General features: G+C 43.9%; 1 protein-coding gene across 1 annotated transcript in view; it reads right to left on the bottom strand.

Moving 5' to 3' along the window:
• Positions 1-22,966, bottom strand: part of beat-VII (Immunoglobulin domain-containing protein beaten path VII) — a 41,460-nt gene extending 18,494 nt beyond the window's left edge. The window contains exons 1-6 of the mRNA XM_020955948.2: positions 22,266-22,966; positions 6,469-6,578; positions 2,634-2,732; positions 2,234-2,369; positions 2,015-2,151; positions 817-1,042 (exon numbers count right to left, since the gene is read on the bottom strand). Coding sequence (XP_020811607.2) covers positions 817-1,042; positions 2,015-2,151; positions 2,234-2,369; positions 2,634-2,732; positions 6,469-6,578; positions 22,266-22,323 — 766 coding nt within the window. The 5' untranslated portion in view covers positions 22,324-22,966. The remainder of the gene's footprint in view (positions 1-816; positions 1,043-2,014; positions 2,152-2,233; positions 2,370-2,633; positions 2,733-6,468; positions 6,579-22,265) is intronic.
• Positions 22,967-24,498: the final 1,532 nt, after the last annotated feature.

Genomic DNA, 24,498 nt, shown 5'->3' with positions numbered 1-24,498 from the left:
TAGGTTTGAGGTCTGTTTTTTATACCATTGCAGGGTATTACAATTTTAGTCAGAAGCTCATAGCTCTGGGAAGGAGTCATTTCCAACCCTCTAAATCATATATGTTATTGATCAGTATTAACAGCCGAGTCGTTCTAGCTATGTATGGCAAAAATTTATTTTTTTCAAAAATTTGACAATTTTATAAGGGGTTACATCGTTAAAATTGTCAAAAATTGATAAAAATCCTTAGTTTTGGAAATTTAAAATTTAGTATGCAGATTTATTAAACTACTAAAAACTAAGATAGGAGTGATTTCTGAATTAAAATTAATGCTTTTTTGGCTTAGTTATGAAATTGACTTCTAACACATATTTTCATATAAAAATATATTTGGTCAAATAATGGTATTATAATTATAGTCAAAAGCCTAGAACAATGTGAAGGAGTCATTTCCGACCCTATAAATCATATATATTATTGATCAGCATTAAAAACTGAGTCGATCTAGCCATGTTTGGAGGGAAATGATTTTTTTCATTTTTTTCAATATTTTATAAGGGGTTACATCATTAAAATAGTCAAAATTTAAAAAAAAAAATGAAATTTCTTAAATTTTAAAACTCAGTATACAGATTTGTTAGTCTTATAAAAACTAGCATAGGGGTGAGTTCCGAATTGAAATTAATGCATTTTTGGCTTAGTTATGATCGATTGGACATTTGAACTCATGCTCTTGTGGCAATACTAGCTTCGACTACTCAAAGTTAGCTACATTTCCTGTTTAGTATTAATTTTCGCACTTTTTTCTCGCAGTGTCTGGGGGGCCTACTCACCCGCTCTTGCTCCGGCTGGCCAGCGTAGGCTCTTGTCGTAGCGGTCCATAAATTGGCCGACAGGGATGTGGTACTGCTGGTGGTACTGGTTATAGTACTGTTGCTGGTAGAACTGCTGCTGCAGCTGCTGCTGACTCAGCTGCGTCTGCTGCTGCTGCTGCGTGCGACGCTGGTGCTTCCCATTGAAGGAGAACACGTGGTGGGTGCGCACGTACTTGTCCTCCACCTGCCGAGAAACACAAAGGATCCCCCAATGAGTCAGAGTGGAGTAGTCACTGTGATGTTGATGAGGGCACTCGGCAACAATTACAATGAGCTCTGCACAAAAGTCACTTCAATGTCAAACGCCCCGCTCGAGCTCCGACCCCTTGCTGACCTCTCGGAACCGGCTGGGATTAAATATGGACCAGACCCACATCTGCTGCCCACGCGGACGCATTGCATTCGGACCGGAGCTGGATGTTCTGTGCTGCCTGGGGGCGCGTTTATGAATAAATTTCATTTTAGAGTTTTCACATATACATATACCATACCGACCGACCGCCACTGGCAGTCATAATAAATTTATTTAAATTCATTTCCTCTCGCCAGCGACAGCATCTGGCTCTGGGCGCCTTGCAATTAAAATGAGCGAGCTGCCCGGCCGACGGTCCATGTAGGCCATAATTATGAAATGGCTTAAACTGATGTTAATCTCAATGCCCAGCTACAGCCACATCCCCAGGCAGTCGTTGGAAGTGCATTATCCCACTGATTAACCTGATGCCCGGCGGTGGTTTTCGCACATAGACGATTCGTAAATAATCCATTGCAAATTGACTCTGATTACCAACAGACAGTGCTGGCGATTCTATTTGTGTTTCGTAGATAAAGCGTTCTAATTTGAAAATGTATTTTAATAATCTATGAAATCTGTTATAAATTATGTACTTTAAGCTTTAATATGAAGTAGTGAGGAGAAAAAATATATATAACAGCATGTAAATTGGAATTAAATATAAACCTTAACCGAATTTAAATCTTTCAAATTGGTAATTTGATTTAAATCTTTCATTCTTTTTCAATTTCTAGTACTCAGCACTGTCGCAAACAATTTTCAAGAGCTTGCGCAATCGAATTCCGAATTGTGGATTGCGGATTGCCGAATTGCCAATTGCCAATTGCTGAATTGGTCGTTTCAAATATCACGCATACGCACCTTTTTCCCATTGATTAGCCACGTGATGTGGGGGGCGGGTCGTCCGCGGGTGGTGTTGCACAGGGCGAAAAGTTTCTCGCCCACCGCGAAGGGCGTTCGCTTGCGAAACTTAATGGTGGGCGGACCCGTCTGCGGCACTGTGGAAGAGCAGAGGGAAGATACGAAGAACCATAATTAGAGTGGGGCCAGGTGTAAATAGCCGAGATAATTGTTACGCACGGAACACGCTCATGAGCTCGTCGGCGCTGGCCTTGGTGAAAATGGGTGTATCCGTGGAGACCTCGCAGTAGAACTGGCCGGATAGATCGAACTGGACATCCTTCAGTGTCACCTGCTGCTCGTTGGAGTTGTCCCACTGTTAAATGTTAATTGTTAATTGCATGAGGAGAGAGAGGGAGAGAAAAATGCACAAGGATTAGAGTGGTGGACACCGAATGCTCATTAGCGAATCGATGGATCTGCACAGGACGCGTAGCAAGTAGCATGTCTACCAATTAGCTGCAATTTACCATGGACTATAGACCACTCGGCCGTGCCTAATCCGAGGACAATTAAGGGCCGTGGACTGACAGGCGGTAATGATGATTGAGCAAATAAGTGGCCCAAACGGGGTACTTACGTCAATTTCGGCCCCCTCGATGGTGGAATTCCGGAACGGCGGATTCCGTCCGTTTATGAACTCGAAGAACTTGCCCTTGTCAACCTTCAGCCATGTCACCTGCAAAACAAAAGACATATTTACCAATATTAAAAGGACTCCATATGGCGGCCATCCCTCCCGCCCATCGATCTCGCCTGCCAATTGCTCTCTTTCTCTGTCTCTGTTTGTGACAGTGATTGAATGTGTCAGTTCTGATGGCCGGATCAGTTAATGGCGCAACGCCGGATTATTAAATCGCCTCAATTGCGCAATACGTTGCGCAATCGAGAGTCCTCAGAGTCCTTTCCCCTTGTTGCCCCCAACTCCCTGCCGGGCAAAGCAATTTAAGTTGGCAACAAGTTGCAGGGAAACAAACGGAAAATGGAAAACGGAAAACGGGTAAAACTGAAAACTGAATGATGCTGCTCCACCAAGTTGTTAGCGCGTTAAACTGTAAAACAGTAAATAATAAAATGTTTTTATTGGAATAGCGGTGGCAGTGGCAGTGGCAGTGGCTACAACGCGAAGGGAGTGCCACAGGACGCATGTCACCCCAGCAATTAAAAGCACAAATCCACAAAAGCAAGTTGCAGAACGCGGGAGTTGTGTGTGTTTTTTGAGGGACGAAGCCGGCGACAACGGCAAATATGAATAATGAAAATGGAAATTAATTTTCATGCGCAAGTTTTCCCCACATTCAACTTAAAACTAGCTCGGAAAAGGGCCGGATGTTCTGCGGCTGTTGTCGACAATTTTTAATTACGCCCAGCTTTTATTTATTATGCATATTTTTTAACGCCCGCATTTGGTGAGCTTATTTTAATCACATTTCAGCGCGTTATTTGAGCGCCAGATTAAAGCTGAAAAGTAATTTTTTTCTCCTTGTATAGAGACAGGTCTCTTGGACCGCATTTTCATTTTTGTTTTTTACTGTGGAATTTTTATTGAATTCGAAATTAAAAGTTTTCAAGCGTCTTAGAAATACTATTTCCATTGGCTTTAAAAGGACCTGGAAGCAGGTTAACGATGATGTTCAGAATAAACAGGACCCTTTAGGATCATATGATTTCTTATTTAATATTATTTAAGAATTTAAATATTCTCCTTTGGAACAGTGGATATTCGTCCTTGAAATAATGCTAACAAAATTACAATATCCGAACACAAATCTTATATCAGTTTGTGTTTTTTAAAATACTATGTTCTCTGACAGGACATTGCACTAAAGACACCTGTACAGGTAATATGAACAGGTCGACGGACTCTGGTACTCCACGTGTCACCTGTGCGTCTGCTGATGGCTTGATTGACACGCTCCCAAACAAATTGCATTGATTGCACGCAACTTAATAATATTAATGTGCTTATTGAATGTGTCCGCGGCAGGCGAGGCGTATGCGTAATTTGTGCCGCAAATGTTGCCATTACTCAAGCCTGCGGCGCAGACCGTGTGTGTTTAGCGGGAGTGTTTGTACGTATATGTATGTGTTGTGCGGGTCAATCAATAAAGGCCACACACACACAGGGGTAATAATGAGGGGGCAAACACAAACACAAACACTCTGAGGCCAAAGAGAAGTGGCCTGTGGGTTTGGGAACGAAACGGCCATTAGCGCTCTCTCTAGGACCGCCAGACACGCATCAAATTTTATCAACCACTTGTGGTCGTTTCAAACATTTTCCCTCGACTTGACATGCAACTCCCTATCGCCCGTAATATTGCCAATGGATCTGAAAGTAATGAAAACAAAGGTCCCTTCACACTCGCCCCAACTCTGGCAGCCCTTCCACTCCAAATATTTACCTTTACGAACTTAGCCTGGCATGTGTTTGCTTTTGGCGTGTCTGCCTGAGCCTGGGACTGTGCCTGTTCCTGAGCCTGGGTCTGGGCCTGACTTTATTTCTTTTGCCTTTTCGCTCTTTTGTTTATATTTGGGCTTATTAGCCCCGTCCGCCCGCATGTGTGGGAGCATGTGGGACGTCACAAATAATACACAAAAGCTGAAAAGTGGTGGTAAATCAAAAGCTCATTAATGCGCTCTCGGGGCCCGATTCCGGTACCGATTCGCAGGCTCACTTCGTAATTAGTTTATTTAATTTGAATGTGTGCGAGTATAATTTTGGGGCGCAAAATAAAAAGAAGAAAAAAATAAACACAAAATTATGCCTTAACATACCTACATGTGGAGGAAGCGGGCGACATGATCCCGTCACTGGGACTTTAATTGCCTTTTTAGTGCCACTTCCACACAATTTGCCACGCTTCGTGCAACAATCCGAATGGCAGCAGGCGAGCGCACTCGCTTATATAGTTAATTATACTAATTAGCTATCGCCCCGGCGGCCACAACCCGACTGGACTGGCCAAATAAATAAATGTCTACATCTGCGCTGAGCCCCCGTCTGACTCAGACTCTGTTTGGCTATTTGGTTATTTGGTTAGTCCGCTAATTGTGCATGTTTCCCGCCCCGGAACACATTTCACATTTGCCCGGCTCAGTGGCGCATTAAATTTGTTAGTTGACACTCTTCGGAGGCGCCGGCGGAGGAGGAGGACTACCCTCGAATTTCCATGCAAATGAGACACCACAATGGCGGCTTTAAGTTACCCCGGGTCACGATCCGGAAACACGACATGGAATTTCGTGTTCTCTCTGCCTTCTCGGCGGAATGTCGAATAACAATGGACACCACTCCGCTTATAAGTACAATCCACCTCGAGTGCCCCAACCCCGTAATGTCAACGTCAATTCGTTTGTGTTCTAAATCCATCTTAGTTCCACGAAAAAAATAATCAATATATGTACGGCTAATGTTGTTGGCCTGGCCAACAGCAGCGCACTGCTGCTGCTGTCCTCCTTCATGAGCCATAAAATTTGTACGCTTTTTTTATGGTACTTAGAGTGAACAAAACGTCAACCTGGAGGAGCTGGAGCCTTCGACCTTGGTCCGGAATAGGAATGCCCACTGGAGCGGTGTGAATAGTGCTGGCCACAAAAGTTTACAACTAAATTGAAAGTATGCCCCGTAGTTCCCTCGGTCAAGTTTTCTGGGCACTGCAAAAAAATTATAAATCAATTTGGAAGTACAATTGTGTATCCATTTTCCTTATTTGAGTTAAGTAACTTTTTAATTGTTTGCAGTTTATATTTCTCCTTCGTTATTTGATTGAATTTGAGTTATTTCTCTGTGTACTTCAAGTACTTCGTATGTTGGCCATAAATTCTATGGCAAACTCAAGGATTGGCCATGATTTGGCGTACGCAAGTGCGTGTCTGTTGAGGTTTCGTGATGGAATTAAGTAAACTAAAGTGAAATTAATTGCCGCGTCTGGGAAACCGATAGCGAAACAGAAACAGAAACCGAGACCGAGACCGAGACCTAGACCTAAACCGTTACCGATACCAAAACCGAAACTGAGACTTGAGTCGATATTGAGACGGAAGCGGTAAAAGGTTTACGGCCCACCTCGGCCGCTTCGATGGAGCGGAATGGCACTTTGAGTGCAACTTTTTTGCAGCCCGGGGTCCGCGAGGCGGACTGCCTTTGACTGCCACAAAGTTGCGGCACGAAACTTGCTGAAATTCCCGGCGCTCCTGCCCCCGGGGATCCGGCCGTGGTCTGGTTGTGTTTGTCACAGTGCCGGAAACTTTCTGCCCACAAAATAGCACAAGGCGAGCGAGCGAGCAAACTTTCTTTGTGCTCGGCAATTTTTATTTTTCAATTTAAAGTTTTTAATGCGCTTTCCATAATTTATATGCGCATGCATGGCTGGCTGCGAAACGGACTTAATCCAATCCCCGCTGCCACTTACCTTGAACAGGATCTCCGGCTGGACGTTGTGCCTGCACTTGAATGTGGCGCTGGAGCCGCGCTCCACATATCTGGGGACCACTAATTGCACCTCCACATCCGATTGTCCATCTGCGGGTGAAAAGGATACACAAACATAAGTACAGCTGGCGAACAAAGGAGCAATAACAATGAAAATCACCGCCCCTCCAATTGTGGCTTAATTGAAAAACCATTAAAAGGCTTCACCAAATGAAAAGGTATCGAAAGAGGAAATTGTAAAAGCTCAGTTCAGTGCCAAATATGCAGGCCATTTAATGTGTGGCCCTCTAGAAATTCCCAACGGAAAGGCGAACTCACGATCTCCCATGTGGGAAGCAGATACTCCTGCCAGATTACGGGACATCGTCCTTTGGCCCCGGCTCAATAAATCTTAATTTGTTTGCCAAAGTGCACATGAGAAATTTTTGCGCCTGCATACCATTCTGTTCCTGGAGTGAGTGCGTCGGGGTGTCAAATATTTGCAGCTTCCCGTAACCTTTCCCCATGCCTCCATTTTTCACACCAAGGAAGAACGCCGGGCCAGAGGTCTTTTGCTACCGCTTAAACGATATTTTTCCAAGCATTTTTCCCAGCCAGCACGTACACCAGCAAGGTGAGCTTTATCCACAAAAAAAAGACATGGAAAATTTATATTTGTCCGCAGTTTACACACGTGGCTGACCATCCAGCTGGGCTCACGCTGCGTATACGTAATTCCGGCACTTGGTCCGCTCGACAGTTGATGACATTTAGTATGTGTTCAGGCCAAACAGCAAGAACATTAAATGAAGTCGTTTTTTCGGTGATTTTGTAGGCAAATAAAATACAATTTTACTGAAAACTTTGCATATGCTGAGGTTGGGGCTAGGAAGTCTGGAAAATTTATATGAGCTCAGCAAGGAGGTTTTTGTGAAGCTTTAAAGTGAGAATTTAATATTCTCTAATACAAAGTTATAAAAGTCCTTTAAAAACTAAATATTTGCTTCAAGAAAATCTAAAAATTCCTCAGTTCTCCTTGAAAATGTTAGCCAATTTCATCAATTGACTTTCCCACACTTTGAAAATGACTCCTTATGGAAATCGATAAATGAGTTTTAAATGTGCCTGGCCCCAGTGGCAGTGCTTTCGCCCGTTTGCAATCATAATTAAGACATAAAGTGGCCGAGGGCAAACACATTGCCCCAGTTGGAGGAAAAGCCTATCCAGTGGCGCCAATTTCGCTTCCATTTTCATTTATTCACACCACGCGTCCATCGTCAGTCACGCAAAATGTCAACGACTGAGTAAGTAAAAAACGTGTCTGACAGCGCGAAAAATATGGAAATAATCGGATAACGCAAAAGCGGGGAGCGAGAGAACAAACCCAATGAAATGAAGCGTGTCAAGTGTGCATATACATATATATGAACGTTCGATGCGAATGTTGGCAACTTGTTGCCGCCATACATGGCATAAACATGGCCAACCTTCATCGGCCTGGTTTCGTAGCCCCCAGCATGACGTACGTGTTCGTGCCGCACGCTAACGAGCCGAAATTTACGAAAATTCAATCATGACCCCGGTCGGCCAAGAGCAAGACCAGGACGAAGACATGGCCCAAACCCAGACCCAGACCGCAGCCACCAGCCAGCCGCAGGCTTTTCAGGGGAATCAGGAGAAGGCATCAGTCCGCAGGCCAACAGGAGAAACGGTGTCAGACGCCAGAGAAAGCACCCGTCTAAAGGGCCAAGGAACTGCACTCGGAAAATTAAACTAATTTACGTTTTCTAGCTCTTACATTTTTAATTAATATCCCATTATTAATGAGAGATTACTTTAAGTATTTAATACAAAATAAATTAAGAAACAAAGTATTATTAAAAGAGAGAACAAGTTATATTAACAAACCTTTATTTCTATTTCGAAATCCTTCAAGTGTAGTCCCACTTTTTTGGTAGCTTCTGGCTTTATAATCTTGTCGGTTTTTTCGACATTAATTCGCAATACTTCACGTCAATTTTTAGCACTGGCAGTTGGCCAATACACACAGCCGTTAAGGATAACAATCGAAAAGCGACAAAACGAATAACGAATTTGAACTGCACGACCGCTGACAAGATGCTAGGTTTGGCAGCCGCAATTATGCTGCGTTGACTACCAGCCAAGAGACGGGCACAACAGGAAAAAGAAAAATTCATTACTAACTCTGGCAAAAAGGATCTACTGCGGCCCCTCTTTTCCCTCCTCTGTGTTGTGCAACAAGCTGCGGCAGGCAGGAGGCTTTACTTTTCCACCACTCGCTGGATGGATGGCTGGAAAAAGAGCTTCATTGCCTTGCCTTGTACTTTTTTACAAGCGGAAATTGATGATTTTCCACGAGCTGAGCGACAATAAAGCGTGCATCATGTCAGAAAAACGCAAATAATCAATCAATCAACATTAATCAACGCTGTGTCCCGGGGAAAGGCAAAAAAGTGGGGAAACTGTTGCAGGCGCGGGGGCGTGGGCTTCGATTTGACTTTAACAACTGGATTAGGCCTCGAGGGAAATTGATATTTATCGCCAGCTGCACAAGAACCACAAACTCAATTCAGTTTTGGATAGATTTCAAGTGCCTTGGAAGAGATTCATCGCTCGGAACTTATTGGTTTCCATATTCATTTCGATTTTCTGATTGCCATCGCCCCGTCCCCAAAGTCCTTCATTAGACAAACTTGCTTCCACACAGGTGTTCCAAAACACACACGCCAAAACCGCAGACCGAAAGCATAATAAATGTTCCCTCCACCCTTCTTTACCTCTCCCAAAGTCAGCATTCCAACTCCAACTTAAACTGCTGACCACAAGCTTGAGTTTGGGTTCGAGTTTTTCGAGTTTCCCATTCGATTCAAAATAGAATTCAGAGCCATGATTAATGAACAAACTATTAAAGTCAATAATTGTTTACCGCTGGATAATTTAAGAGCAATAACTGGACAAATGATTGATTATCCAAGGGACAATAATTAAAGAACCCCTTTATTGCTGACCAACTTTATTCCGCTAATTGTCATTTACGTGATCAATAAAAAATAATATTAATAAACCATTGAACCATTAAGATATTAACCGTACAAACTGTTTCCTGTGATTGCGAAATCAATATTATTTTACCAATTAATTACTTTTATTATAAATTAAAACTTTTTTACTCTTGGCGAATGGCAAATTATACTGAGAAATGAAATAATATGAATTCACAAAGAATCGATGTTTTGTTTCATTTGGAATTCGAAAACTGAGGGTTTATAATCTTAAAAAACAAATCCCAAGTTCCTTATGTTTCACAATAAGTATTAAATACAAAAGAAAACCAAGAAAAAATTTTGACTTCTTAAATAAATTTTATCGTTTTTATACCCTTGCAAGGGTGTTCTAATTTCAGTCAGAAGCTTAAAATTCAGTGAAGGAGTCATTTCCGACCCTATAAATCATATCATATATTCTTGATCAGCATCAACAGGCGAATCTTTCTAGGCATCTAGAAAAGAAAATAAAATGTTGGAAAATTTTTTCAAATTTTTTAAACAGATTTTTACATTGTTGGCATTTTGAAAATTGACAAAAATTTTAATATTTTAAAAATTAAATAGAGAAATGCAGATTTATTAACCTATTAAAAACTAGCACAGAACAGCTTATCGATTGGAAATTAATGCATTTTTGGCTTAGTTATGACCAATTTTCTCTGCAAGTGTATATGAATTTAGGAAACCCGAATTCCACTTGTCTAAAAATTTCAGCCTCATCATATTATTATTCCCTTAACTTATTCCTTTTCCAAAAAATTTCTTTAAAAGTGACATTACCCTATTAGTATTATTGCTTTGATAGATGCTCCAGCATTTTTCCTCTGACAGCGCAATAATAATATCGACTTTGGGGTCAGTTGTCTTGGCCTGTCCAGCTGTCAGTTCCGTCTCCGCCGCTGTCTCTGTCTCCGCCTCCGCCTCCAGCTCCCCAGTGCCCCCAAATGGCTCGGAGTCATTATGGCTGAGTGGCAGACAATACTCGTAGCCAGCACATTCCATGGAGTTCATTAGACACGGGCAGCTGCCACCAGCGGCCTGAGCAGGGAGCCGCCATCATAGTCCTGTCGTCTATCCCCCCAACCCAAGCTTTTCAAAACTGATTTCCTGTCCTCATTACGGCTGTTTGTCCGGGATCGGATCGGGCTCCGAGACCGAGGCCGAGGCCAGGGCGTGACTGTCAATAATTTTCAACGTGCAATACCTTATCCGTCGGGGGTGGGCGGGCGTTCTCTGCCATTTTCTAATTGATTTGTGGCCATGTGGCTTTCCAATTTAAATGCACGCTTGATTGGGACCCGTGACTGCCTGGCAGCCTGGCTGCCTGACTGCCCGACTGGCAGAACAATGTTTTTAAAGTTGACCGCACACAAAGCCAACATTTTCCTAGCCATGGCAACCGAAACACTATCAGCAACATAAGCCAAACAATAAAACGCAAACACCCGGCATTTACCCACTCTCGAGGGCCGCCGAAAAGGATAAGGCCATAAGTCGTTATGCTGCCGAGGCGTTCGCTCAGAAAGCGTAAGCACGGGCTTTGGTCCTGGCTCCTGGCCTCGTTTCGGGACGGGATTGTGGCGAAAACAAAGGCCAAAATAAAAGGCAGACAAGGTCCGACGGCATGTTCAAGGCATAAAGTAATTTTATAGAACAAATCACAGGCATTAGCGGATATAAATCCAGTTTATCCCTGTGCCAGTGTATGCGCGCGTGAAATTCAAATAACTTGGCTGGAGAGGCGCCGCCGGAGGCACGCAACATTGGTGGGACAAAGAAAAATGGCCGATTGTGGCCTACGGAGGGTCCTTGAGCTGCCTTGAGCCGGGTGTGTAATTCTAGATCCCCACTAGCTACCAGCTACTAGCTGGTACATGCATATAGGGAAAGATGAGAGTTTTTCCGGGCAGACAAATCGCCTGTGTCACAGCTGGAAAATCTTCCTGGGATACTCAAACTTGAACAGCTTTAAGCGAGTGATTTTAAAAAGAAACAAAATAAGCAACAATCTTTTATTTCATTTCGTAATTTTCACTCGCACATTTTAGTCACATTTCTGAAATTAAATCACAGCAGAATGCCGCCGCCATGAATGGGAATCAAAATCAAAAGAAAATGAAAATGAAAATAGCCAACGCGAATGTCTCTCACAAACAGGGACCACGACTTACACAAGCACACACACATACAGTATAAGCCGTGACCGACAAAAGTAGCCAATGTAATGGCCAAAACAAAATATGAAAGAAATTGCGGACGACCGGCCAGGGCCACGGTCCACGGTCCTCGGTCCGAGTCAGTGCCAGAATCACGACCAGAAAAGGGCCAGAGCCAGAACCAGAGCGCCACAGGAAGCCAACTTCCTGGTTGAAAATTTTATCTGGGTGGCCCTGGCAGCGACTACAAAAATGAAAGAGCCGAGCACGGGGAAAAGACCAGAATCCGTTTATATGTACATATAAGAAAATGGCTTCAAGGACACCTCGCTGTTGCTGTTGCTGTTGCTGGCGGCTGCACAACTACCACCACTAAGCCGACTCTCTACACACATACATGCTTACAACCAAGGACCCTGCTATGCCCTGCCCTGCACAGGCACGCCCAGAGGGCTGCCCAGCACGTAAAGTACATACACCCCACTCGACAACACGGCCCGCGCCCATTTACAAGGCCGTGGAGCAAACACATGTAGGCCATGAATCTCATAACGAGTGTTAGACATGCTCCACGAGCCACTGCACAGTGGGACGATGCCGGGTTTCTAATTAAATAAATTTATTATTAAATAAATTTAATAATTGTTATAAATAAAATTTAAAATGTTAAGACAAAAATTATTAAGATTTTTATGTATTTTTGAGGAAGTAGCCTTAATGCATTCCTTTGATTAACTTTCTAGTTGCTCATGTCATTTTTCTTTAATTTAATTTATAACCAAAACCCACTCAAGTATCTTTGAATTATTAAATGGATTTTATACTTAAATAATTTCCTTATAATTTGATAATTAATTAATCAATCATTAATGATAACTTATTTAATTAAACGCTGCTAGACGGGCATAAAATTTGATATAAATTGTGAACTGAAATGATACCAAGACCGCAGAGAATGTTCTAGTATTCTCTACATTTACCTATGTTGAGAACATATAATTTATAGTTTTTTATATAGTATTCCTTGCCCATCGTGCCCTTGTCCACTGTGTATGTGTTGGTGTGTTTAGATGGCCAACAGTTGCCGCTTCAGTAAGCGCGAACCTGGACCTGCCTCGTAAAGATGCAGACCATTAAAGAAATGAAAAGCAAATGCCGACGACTGAGACTGCGACGGCGTCGGCGTTGGCAAACACATAAAAATGCTTAAATTACTTTTAAGGGGAATTATTTATTATTAATGGGGGGGGGCCGGTTGGCAACAAAAACAGCAAACATCAGCGACCACAGGCCTCCATTCAAGCCAAATTAGATGGGCCGAAAATTTGGGTTTCAGTTTCAAACATAAATTCCTCATTTAAATACATGTACTGGTGGAACATGCAATTTTAAAAAGCGCTTGTGTGGGCGGGGTATGGCTCATTTCCGGTTGCTACATTTATTCATATTTCGCGAAAAACATTCCGCAATCGGTTTGGCAAGCACACATTTAAATCATTCATGACAGCTGCAGGTCTGGAGAATGAAATTCCAAACTGCATTTGACATTTTCCAGGCCACAAATTGTTAGTCGGGCCGCGATTTGTTTATCTAAGTCCGCCGATTCAATTTCGTTCTGTTCTAGTTGCCGAAAACAATTAAATGCGTAGAATTATTTATTTATTTTTTTGGGAATGATGGGTGACAAGAGGAAATGGGGAGGTGACCTGCGCAGCTGTTGTTCGGTGTTTTTCCGAAAATTGAAAACTTTTCTCGCCCCCCTCCCACGCTGAAAAAATGTGGAACCACAGGAGTCGAGTGGCAGATGTCCGCCCACCTGGACAATTAATGGGTGCCGTGGCCACGTGCTGTCCAAACCAAACGAAACGAAACCAGGCGGCGGTCCTGACCGCCATCACGTTGAGCCTTCCAGCGTCACAATTATGTTTCGCATTCGTAATTCAAGCCTGCAGAGCCGTCCTTTTGAAGTTCGGCTAATCTCTAATCTACACAGGCATTAGTCCTGTGACACAAACATGAGATGGGATAGGGCCGGCAGGCCCAGGGATGACGCCATTGAGCCTGCAGCGTGGCCAGTGCCTCCTGATGATATTGACATTTATGCTTGACCCTCACTTTGGCATTTTCCTCCTCTCGCCTCATTTTTGTTCAGTTTTTTCTTTACGTTCTACCTGCTTTTTGCTACTCTTCAGCCACAATTTGTGTTGACACTTGGCCGCACCTGCCATGTAGCTTATGTCTGTGGCCGGAATACGTCGAACATGTGATACTGGCTGGGCTGCCTGGGCTGGAAAATGCGCATTAGTCGGTTTTCCAAACGTTCAATATTCGCCGGCTGCCTAATAAGGAGCTGAAATCACATTGCCAGCGGCGACAGCAAAAACCCTCGTCAACCTTGGCCGAGGACTTGTTGAAACAATGCGCGTAGCACAAAAGTCCTTGCACAATCAATGCCAGCCGGCCTTTTGTTTGCATTACGATTCCAATTCTTCCCCTCCCCCCCGTGTCCCCTTCCTTGCCTGAAACACAAACCTAATCCCAATCCCAAGACCAATCCAAATTCCAATTCCTGCTGCTGGCCCGAGGCACCATTAAAAAATCAACGCCCAAGCCGGGCTCACAAAGTGCCTTCATTATGCGAAGGCTTCCATTCGGTCACTCCCCACCTTCCCTCCTCATCATGGTCTGGCACTGTTTTATTTTTACCCAACGCTTAGCCACACAGAAAAAAAGGAGAAGCAGCTGGATATAAATTTGGCAACACAAATTGGAGAAGTGTGTGAAGTCAAGCGAAATGGTTTCAGAAAATTATGGTTCTGTGGGGTTAGTGTTGTGGATTTAGTGGTTAGAAATTCTGAACTCTGATTTTTAGATACCAGTTTAATCTAACAAATATGAGAAATAAATTCTTAATAGTCTTTAAACTTTAACTCTTTCTCAGCTGAAGAACTAGATATAACAAGATATATATATAAAATGTATACATTTTTCCTTCAGTGCAGCAAAAGCAAATTTTCTATACGCACAAAAGGCGTAACAATCAGCTCTCTGGGCATCATAAAATCTATATGTACGGCCGTTGTTTGGACTGCATGATTTCTGGCGATTGTAATCAATAATTTACGCATTTTCATTTTGGCCAGCCCAAAGGAGGCATTAGCATTGGGTCCGCAATTACAAAGACAGAAGTGCCAGCCATTCAAGCGTGTACTTATGTGTGACCCGGCCTTTTTTTCGGGTATATGTGTGTGCGTGGGTTTTTGGCTCCTCGACAGTTTTTCCTTTTTTTTTGGAGCCTTTGTTTTCCCTTATTCCCAAACGCCTTTTCTCGATTCAACGCTGCATATATTTGGGGCATCTCGAATTGCTTTTTGGCTGTGGAAAGTGGAAAAAATCAGCTGCTGTTAATTTGCACGCATTTTGAATGTTATTTATTTATATTTAATTTTTGGTCCTGCCCTCGCGTGCATTTCTATTTCCATTTCCATTTCCATTTCCTTTTAATTTCCCCTGCTGCCATTATTGTCAAGCATCCTCCGGCACTTTCTTGGCCCATTATTCAGCTGGTAATACCCCGAGGATTGTGTTTACTCGAGTGCGCATGTGGCTGCCAATTGACGCGTTCTTGGCTTTGTGCTCTGCAGCTTATATAAGGCACAATTATTGAGCGGCGTCGTGATTGCCATTTCTAGCAATTCAGCTTGTTGAATAATAAGCAGATTAGCCTTATTCTTAGTCGGGGCTTTAGTCCCGGCAGCTTGGCAGCTTGGTGTGGAATTTTAAAAGCTCACTCAATGGAGATGCGATGAATGCGTGCTCTTTAATTGGCTTCATATGCTTAAATATCACAAATGCGGGCAATTAATAAGGCGCTGAGACGCACAGGCTTTACGCATTACGCATACGACACGTGAACCCGGCCACAAGTCAAGGAGGCACGAGAGCGCATATTCATAAGCACCAGCCATTAACATTATTAATTCAATTTAACGCTTGGAATGCTTTATTCATCCGCCACCTCCATCATTAGCAGCTAGAACGCTGAGTCACCTGCCGCATATTAACTGCAGGCATTAAATACTGTCGAGCTGCGCCATATCCTTGCTGCCTGCGAAGGTCCTAGCCTCACTGAGTAACAGCTCAAAAGCCACATCATTGGCCTGCAAACACTGCACGTACACGAAGAGTCAGTCCAATTAATTAAGCAGCTGCCAGAGGAGCTGGGAAAACAATCTTTCCGAAGAAGAAGATACGCAGGCATTGGCAGGGGCTCTCGAAGAGACACTTGGAGATGAAATGTTCTCAATTTCAGAGAAGTAAATTACTAAGTTTCATGAAAATATACAATCTAGTATGTACAAAATCAAATTTGTATATTTCATATTCAAATGTTATTCCTTTACAAATCTACTTTGTCTTTTATTTATTTTCTCTTTATTATTTTCTTTTGTAAAGTTTCATAATTATTTTCTAAAAGTGTACAAACTGTATATATTATTAGCCGATTTCCTTGACTACATGAGCTCAACTGCTTAAGTTTTTAGCCGGGGGATAATGGGAAAATCTCCTTACAGACTCTGTAGCTATTTAGATTGGTTCGATTCACTTGAATTTACGTTTCACTTCCCCTCACTGGTTAAATCTACAAATTACGAAACGACTTTTCACACTTTGCCACGAGCTTTTTAGCTGCTTGTCCCACACTTCATGCAGCTCACTCAATTTGCAGTAATAACACTTTATTTGTCTCATTTCTGGTGTTCATAAAAAAGCACAAGTTCGACCCGAGCCCGCTTACTTCTATTTTTTTGCTATTTCTCTCGCATTTCCTGGTATTGTTTGTCATGCGTTTGAACGCGTGCCTAGATTTCAGCTAGTGTTTTATTGCCTACTTTGGGGCGCTCCACTCGTACAAGGATCCACGCTTTCTCGCCTTCCACCTCCGCTGTCCCGCTTTTATGCGTTCCGTTAACAATACTTTCAAGTGAACACACACACACAACTGCACTAAAATAAAATTACACACACTCGCATGCGGGGGTTGGGTGGAAAAACAAAACATTTGCCTTTCATTTGCGCCCCCTTTGCATAATAAAAATGTGTAGTTTACTTTTTTTTGTTCGTCCTCCCAGCCCTGCTGCTCACACACATTTTCCCAAACACTCCCCGTGCCAGTCGGCCAACTTTGCTAGCCCTTTTTCCAGGCATTTGCCATCGTTATTGTTTGTTTGTTCTTGTTCCCTGCTTTTCCTGCCTGTACTCCCTTTCCTGCTGCCCTTGCTGTTGGATGGCTTCGTGGGTGTGGCTTGTACGAGTATGTGTGACATATCCGGCTCTGTTTAATTTTCCATTCAGGCCGCTCCACTCTTCCGCCGAGATATTCCCTTTTTTCGGCCATTTAATGCGAGTTCTTTTTTACTTGGGCTCACAATAATAAACTTTTTAGTGCCTAGACATGGTTTTATTTAGTTGACGGGGAGACGGGAGACTGGGAGACGGGGAGATGGGAAGCGACGACACTGGCTTTTTTTAATTAATTTTGCCTACTGGCGGCGAATCGCTCTGATGCGCACCATGCGGCTTTATAACGCCTGTCTGTGAGTGTATCACAGCAATAAAATAAAATACAAGCCTCCGGACTTGACTTTAAATTGTCCTGGCTGTTTTGGCAGTGATTAAATTGTTATGGGTGTTTGGGAAAGCACTGAGCGAAAAGCTAAATAAATTCTGGAATAAAATTGTGAAAGTTTGAAGTAGGGTACAGCTTTCTCTAAATTTCCAATATAATTTTCTTTGATTTATTTTCCCCAGTGAACGATGGTGTGGCCTCGAATCACTACCACTCCTGGCCATTACCCGTTTCCTAATGACTCACAGATTGAACTCTTACCATAACTGCTTCTTCGTGGCTGTACTTCTGTGATTCGAATGGTCCGGGACAGGTTCAATTTATGCGTTTTGCTGTCATTTGTTTTGCTTGACCACACGCCTCGCTTATGGCTTAAGCTCTTTCGGATTTCGGTCCAGAAATTTATGCCCCATCACTTTTACCCAGCCCGGGCTCGTTTCCTGCTCTGGCTGGTGATGCTGGTCTTTGTGCTCTTCCGTTCCCAAATCCCCTAAACCTCAAAAAAAGGGAAAAACTTGCCCCTGCTAACCGGCTGGCTGTGGATCATTCATTTATATTGCAGGAATTGCCGGCAGCGTTTGACTTTCTGGCTCTGCTTTAAACTGCTCTCGACCTTTGTCAAAAGTTTTGAGGCCGAAAAACTTTGTGGCGAAAATCAAACTGTGGATAATGATGAATGCGGCCAGGCACTTTGTGGGCTAATGCTTCTCGTCTCCTGGCTCCTGGTTCCTGATTTCTGGTTCATGGCATGTGGGCCTGAATAATTAATGCACCGCCGCTCGGCTCTCCTTCTTGTCACTGGACGATGAATTTACATTTCGATGGCGAATTTTTCTCTCTGTTCAGAGTAGAATTTATGGATTTCGCGAAATTTATTTCGGGTCGTGTCCGTGATTAGGGTTGGGACGAGATTTATGCTGCAGTTGCTTCCTGCTGTGAGCAGAGCGGCCTTATTAAGGCTCATTAAGGCCGTCCCTGGATTAAGTTCAAAGATAGAGAGAGAGAGTTGGAGGGTGGACTCTGGCAATAAAATATAAATATCATCAGTTTGGCTTTAACGGAAAATGGTAGTCGGACAACAACAAGAGAAAAACTCATAAATTCAGTAAAAAATGGCAAATCGATTCCCACTTTTTTTCTGCGGTCATTGTTATTACAAAACTGTCAGAGACCCCGGCCAAGTGGAAGGCAAATGCATGAGTTCTCAGCTCCTCTGGGTCCCAAATCCCTTTTGATAAAGTGCCTTCCGTCCTCGATGCTCGACTTCAAGTGTCGCATTATGTCCGTTTCAAGGCGATGGGCGATGGCTTCGCAGTTTCCCAGATTGCCAACTTCCCAGTTTCCAGTTCAGTTCGTTTTAGTGGGGGATTTGGCAATAAGAGGCGACCAGATTTATGCAGCTGCTTTCATGCGTAATTATTTGCTGACATCTTAATAGTTTTTCCAAGTCTCTTTAGCCGCATTGACTTTTATTTGCGCAAAATTTTACAGCTGAAAATAGCTGACAATCGGCTTTGGTTGCTTGGCTTTCTCCGCAGCAGAAGCAGAGCCTTTTTTCCAAAGCTCTCTGTCTCTTCATAAATATTTTAGATCCCACACTTAGGCATAATTGTTTTGCGGAAGCTTGCTTTTTTATTAGCTTGCTGTGATCCAGCATCTGGCATCTGTCACCCACACACACACACATCCCAGAACTTGGAGCCTGGCTCACATATTTATTGGAGGCTCTTAATGGGCCCCCGTTTAACGACATTGCCAGGAGCACCATAAATAATACAAATAATAGAAAACGGCGAAATATAAAATTCCCTTCCCTGCTTGGGGCTTCCTCTGTGTTTCTGTGACAATTTGTCGTGTGAGCAACTTTTTTTGATAGGCAAGAGAGAGGAGTGTATTGCCCGCCGATAAACCTGGCTTCCTGTACTTCTTTCTGTCTGTTGTTTCCTGTTAGAGCTCCCCCTCTCATGCTCCTCCAGGCGTGGGCCCAAAAACAAGCTTAAGTCCTTGTCGTCCTTGGCGAGGCGACGCCACCTTGGGGCTTTTAAGTTTGACGCTCGTTTATAGACTTTGCACACTTTGCATTTACTTTACGGCGCCGCTGATGCGGCTGATAATAAGACCACGCGGCGTATGCGCAATGGCACGGCCCGAAAACACCACGAGTGTACAGCAGAGGCGGCAAAAACAATGAAATCAACGAAAAGTTGGCCAAAGTTTTTACAGCCCGATACACACACGCCTCTGAGACGCCTCTGAGACACCTATCCGGGAATCCAGGATCCAGATGCCAGCCTCCTTGGCGGATTCCGCCTGCGGCCACTCGAGCCCTGCTTTTGTTTCGCCGAAGCTTGTTTTATAACTTTTTGATTGTCTTTGCGCCAAATTTGTGTGCAAAATTGTTCCTGGTCGTGGGCCAAGTCGAACTCTCACCTGCGAAATGTGCGCCTGCCATGTATAATATTTGGCTTAATCTGATTTCTGCCACTCAAGTTAACTTCGACAGCCGGCTGGCGGCGGGTCAAAAGTTGGCCTGTGGCGGAGCAACAATTTATAGAGCGTTTACAATATTTATTTCGATTGGCAAGGCGCACACCGAACTTTTCCCTTCATTATATGGTTTATTTCCGTATTTATTTTTTTACCCAGAGAGAGAGTGAGTCCATTAAAGTGCAATGCCAGGCTGGGAAAGTTTCATTAGATATGCCAAAAGCGTCTTGGCCCAAGTCAGTCCCGGCCAGCGGGGGGACGGAAGCAGCTGGCTGGCTTTGTCAAAGTCGTCACATGTCATACGGCAGACAGGCAGCAGGCAGCAGGCAGCAGGCAGCCCGGCAGCCCAGCAGCCTGGCATCCTGGCATCCTGGCAGCAAGACCAGCCAGGCAGTCAGTCAGTTAGTCTGCTGCAGGCTACAGGCGTCCTTCTTCCTGCCTCCCAGCATCCTGCTCCGCATCTGTCGTTGGCTGTCGTCGGCGTGATGTGTGTACACTGGGCACAGTCACATCCACAGCCTCGGCCACATCTACATCAACATCAACATCCACAGGCACAGTCACAGCCACGTCTTCATTCACATCCTGCCGCCCCTCATCCCCACATTTACATCTTCAGTTGGCCCGGGGACAGCACTGCCATTGAGGTTGCACTGAGTGCTCAGTCGCTGAGGGCGCTCTTGCAATTATTACATTTGTATGGACATGTGGCCACATTAAGTATACGACGCGAAGGCCAGCTAGAACCTCGAGCTGTTGCCGCCTCGTGGCTCAAGTGGCCTGCCACAATATTTATTCAAATTTAAGTGTGTAGAGCAGCACTATCTGAGGCCGCCGGCTGTTTAGTTAGTCAAATTGATTTATGTTTTGCTTTAATTTACAAAATTAAATCCACCATCAAGGGCAGGGCAAACAGCAAGATTACTCCTTTGTGTCAGTGAGCAGTGAGCGAGTATGCCCGTCACGTGCGCCTTTTGTTGCCTCTGAAAATAAGTGCTCGCCGGGCTCGACAGGCTTGCCAACTCAATTAAGCTGTCAAGCGAGCGGTTGCTGAGTGGGCCACCTAATGAACTCCACTTGGATCCGCCATTAAGCCGAACCAGGAACCACGAACCATCACCACTTACCTCTCTCCACTCCCACACATAAATAATTCAATCACAACAATTTCAGCACGGAAAATCAATAATAATCGCATCAAGTGTCTGAAGTCCTGGGGCAGTTTCCATTACGGCGGCAGAGCACGGTGTTTAAATTCTCAAGGACCACACACACACATATACACACTCGGGTTGCTAATCTGTGGGTCTTCCCTCCTCTCCATAAAGATTCATTTCGTTTAATGACTTGAAATTGATTTCGCTGTGGCATCGCCGCATTTTATATCGAAGACTCCAGGACTCCGTCTGGGTAAATGGCGAAAACGTGCTTTACGACGGTATGATCTTAGTCTCTCCCTCTTGCTGGAGGTTCCTGCTCCATCTTCTGCATTGAATCCCGGCTCCTTGGCGTATTAATTTTTCAGCAATTACGTTGCCAGCGACAACATGTAATAGATATAGCCGGGAAGCCACGGCGTTGTTGTGTTTTACGAGCTGCTCATTGGATTTTTGATTAACTTTCGCCCCCGCAAATGAAGCTGTAATGAAATTTAATTTAGCAGCATACTTTGGGTCCTTATTGGTTCGTTAATCAAATGAAATTTCCAAAAGGCCAAAGGCAATTCCCATTAGCTGTGACATTTGCAATTCATTGAACACGTCAACAAAGCTGCCATTTCACATGGTACATTGCATATTCCATATTGCACATTGCATATTACAGGTGGTGTTTTCCAGAGCTCCTGCTGATAAGCTTGCAATTTACAATTTATTAAAATTGAAAGCATGCGCGCAGCCTGTAAACTGCTGGACATGCCCCATTCTCCTTTAACTAAGCCACCTCTGACCGACCGGCCGGACCAGACCCCGGTGGAATGTTTATGAAGTAAATAATCGAAGCGTGCACAATGAATTATTCATGAGTCTTATGGAAAAGCCAGCAGCCAAAGGTGGCAGGTGCTGAGAATGCGTCCGGCTGCTGCCACGCCTCTCGTCGGCCGCCCCCCTCCAAAGGGGCCTCTGAGCTACGTGCGTGACACTTGGCGTTTTTCGAAGGTCTAAGAAGGCCTATGCCACACCGGCATACTTGCGAGCCATTTGCAATTAGCCAGAAGGATTTTTTTTGCTATTTTGCATGCAAGCAGAAATTGGAGGAATTACAAAAAGGTTTTCAAGTTTATAATTCACCACAAGTTCTATTTGTAAACAAAGCTTGAAGCAGTATTCCGTCTCTGGATGCATCACAGATTGACCCCCTTGAGATCTAATCATGCAAAGGGCAATCGAAAAAGCCATCGAAAAAGCCAAATGGACTGAGCAAACATTGCTTTCACTGGACACTTTGTGTGAGTACTTACTTATTGGCTTTGTTTGCTGTAATCCTAAAAGTAAAGCGATTATCCAAAACCTATTCATATTTCCGTATTGGTTTGCTAGAGTACGTTCCAGATGGGGATTTGCCTTAGATTGAAATCCGGAATGCAAGCACAAAACGTTTTCGAATATCAAATTATATCCAATGTGGGTGCAGGCGGCTCTCTGATTATCTTCACAAAAAGAAATATAAATATTTTTTGTTATCGGTGGCTTGTTCGGGGATTTATTAGGGGGGGCTCTACACCCGCTTTGGCACCACCTCCCAGGCCCTGCACAATAAATATCGATAGGAGTTTCGAGCGGGGGAGTTACATCTTTTAAACGAACGCGCGCAGCTAATTAAGTCGAACAAATCGCGCACACTCGCAGATCAGAGATCGAGATTGGAGTTGGGATGAGGATCTTCTGCCTGGCAGGCGTCCTGCCGCAGTTTCACTCTCACTCAGGACACTACACTACACAGCAGGTTTCGGTTTCGGTTTCGTTATCGGTTTCGGTTTCAGTTTCCGTTGCTCGGATTCGGATTTCGGATTTTGGATTTCGGATTTCGGATTCGTTTTCGGCTTGGCAACCACTGAAAACCACTCCGGGGGCTGTTGGCATGCGCGCACTTGTTGTGCTCGTCGCAAGCGTTTATCCTAGACTGATGTGGACCGAAGGCGAAGCCACGCACTGGCTGCCTGGAAAAAGGATACACCCACACCAGCTCGATGTGGTGGGAGTCGAGGCTTTCCAGCTGAATGTCGCTCCAGAGAGAGCTTTTGCTCGATGGCAAGCTTTCCGCTCAGTTATCCGGCCAGTTGTTGCGCCACGGCAACAGTTCCCCGTTCCCTGCCTTAGTCCCAGCCGGTTCCAGTGACCCCTGTGCCTCTCCTGGCCCCTCTCCGGCGGGCGTCCTGCTGAATCAACAGGCTGTCCCAGCCTTTCCACTGCCAAAGCAGTCGCTTTAAATGCATTAAGTGTGGCCTAGCCGTGGGTAATTCTGCTGACGGCACGTCCGCCTTCGCCCTTCGGCCATGTTTTCCCTTTATTTTTTATTTTAATTGCCCAAGCAATTGACTGTAATTGGTTTCTGGGAAAATATCACAATTTCAAATTATATTTATAAGTTGTTGATTGCATGTCCATCTCCACCTTTCGATGAAATGCATTTATTTGGAACAGTGTCCGATTCATGTTATACAACGTGTTTAGATGTATTCTAAATTACCTGAGCGATTTACTTAATTGGTTTATGGATAAATGTTTGAAGTGTTCTATTTAAGATTTCCAATTAAATTCAACGAAGTGGTTTTATTCAAATGAAATAACAATCATTCATTCTTTCATTATTATTGAGTTTAATTGATTTGATATGTGTTATGTTGTGTCTTAGTGCTTATGTTACTTACTATTAATTATAATATAATATTTCAGCTGATTCTAGTATTATGTGTTTGAAAATTTGACTTGGTTTTAATCATGCATATTGTACTTTCAAGTACATTTTTCTTGTACACTTTTTAAGACCACCTAGACAGCCCTTCTCCTTCTGATATTCCCGAGAATATATATCCTTGTTTACAGTTATCCGTATAACGTAGCGAAACCGAATCCAACTCAGATCCTGATTCCGTTCTCAAGAGCTGCTGTCATTAGGCCTCCAGACGGTTCGAGTGGCATTTAAGTTTTGATGGAATAAATGAACACGGAATTATTTAGGCTAATTAACCATTTAAGAAGACCGGACACCGAGGCACACACGTGGATCTCAATCACCGGCTTTCCTCATCTCCGGCACGTGTTGAACTTGCTGGCATTCTCGCGTTTTATGGGATTTCTACTTTTTAAATTAACGACAGAGCCCCGTCATGGCACATGGTCATAAACTTTTATGTGGAGGATCAGGGCGCAGGACTCGCCATGGTTCCGCATATCCTGCGCATGGTCATTTAATTTTCGCGACGTCCGTCCACTTTTAATTACAAACAATCAAATCAGTTTGTGTTTGTGTTTTTTTCCGCCGCGGCTTTTCTATCCTCTGGCAGAGCTCGTCCGGACATGGCCACATCATTGTCATGGCTCCGACGACACGGTCCTGCGCCTGTCCTGTCCACCGCCATTTTGCTGTGTGTTCGGAAGCGGGCTTTGACTGCCTGCCATCCTGTCATCATTAGTGACCACAACACAAGAGTTGACATTCCGCTAAATGGGCACATTGTGTGTTGGCTGATG

Source organism: Drosophila serrata, unplaced genomic scaffold, assembly GCF_035046125.1.
Source record: "Drosophila serrata isolate PLE 108 unplaced genomic scaffold, ASM3504612v1 contig_382, whole genome shotgun sequence".
In the NCBI taxonomy this organism is placed as follows: Eukaryota; Metazoa; Arthropoda; class Insecta; order Diptera; family Drosophilidae; genus Drosophila; species Drosophila serrata.
Note: the sequence above shows the minus strand (reverse complement) of the source record. Positions and strands in the feature narration are given on the sequence as shown.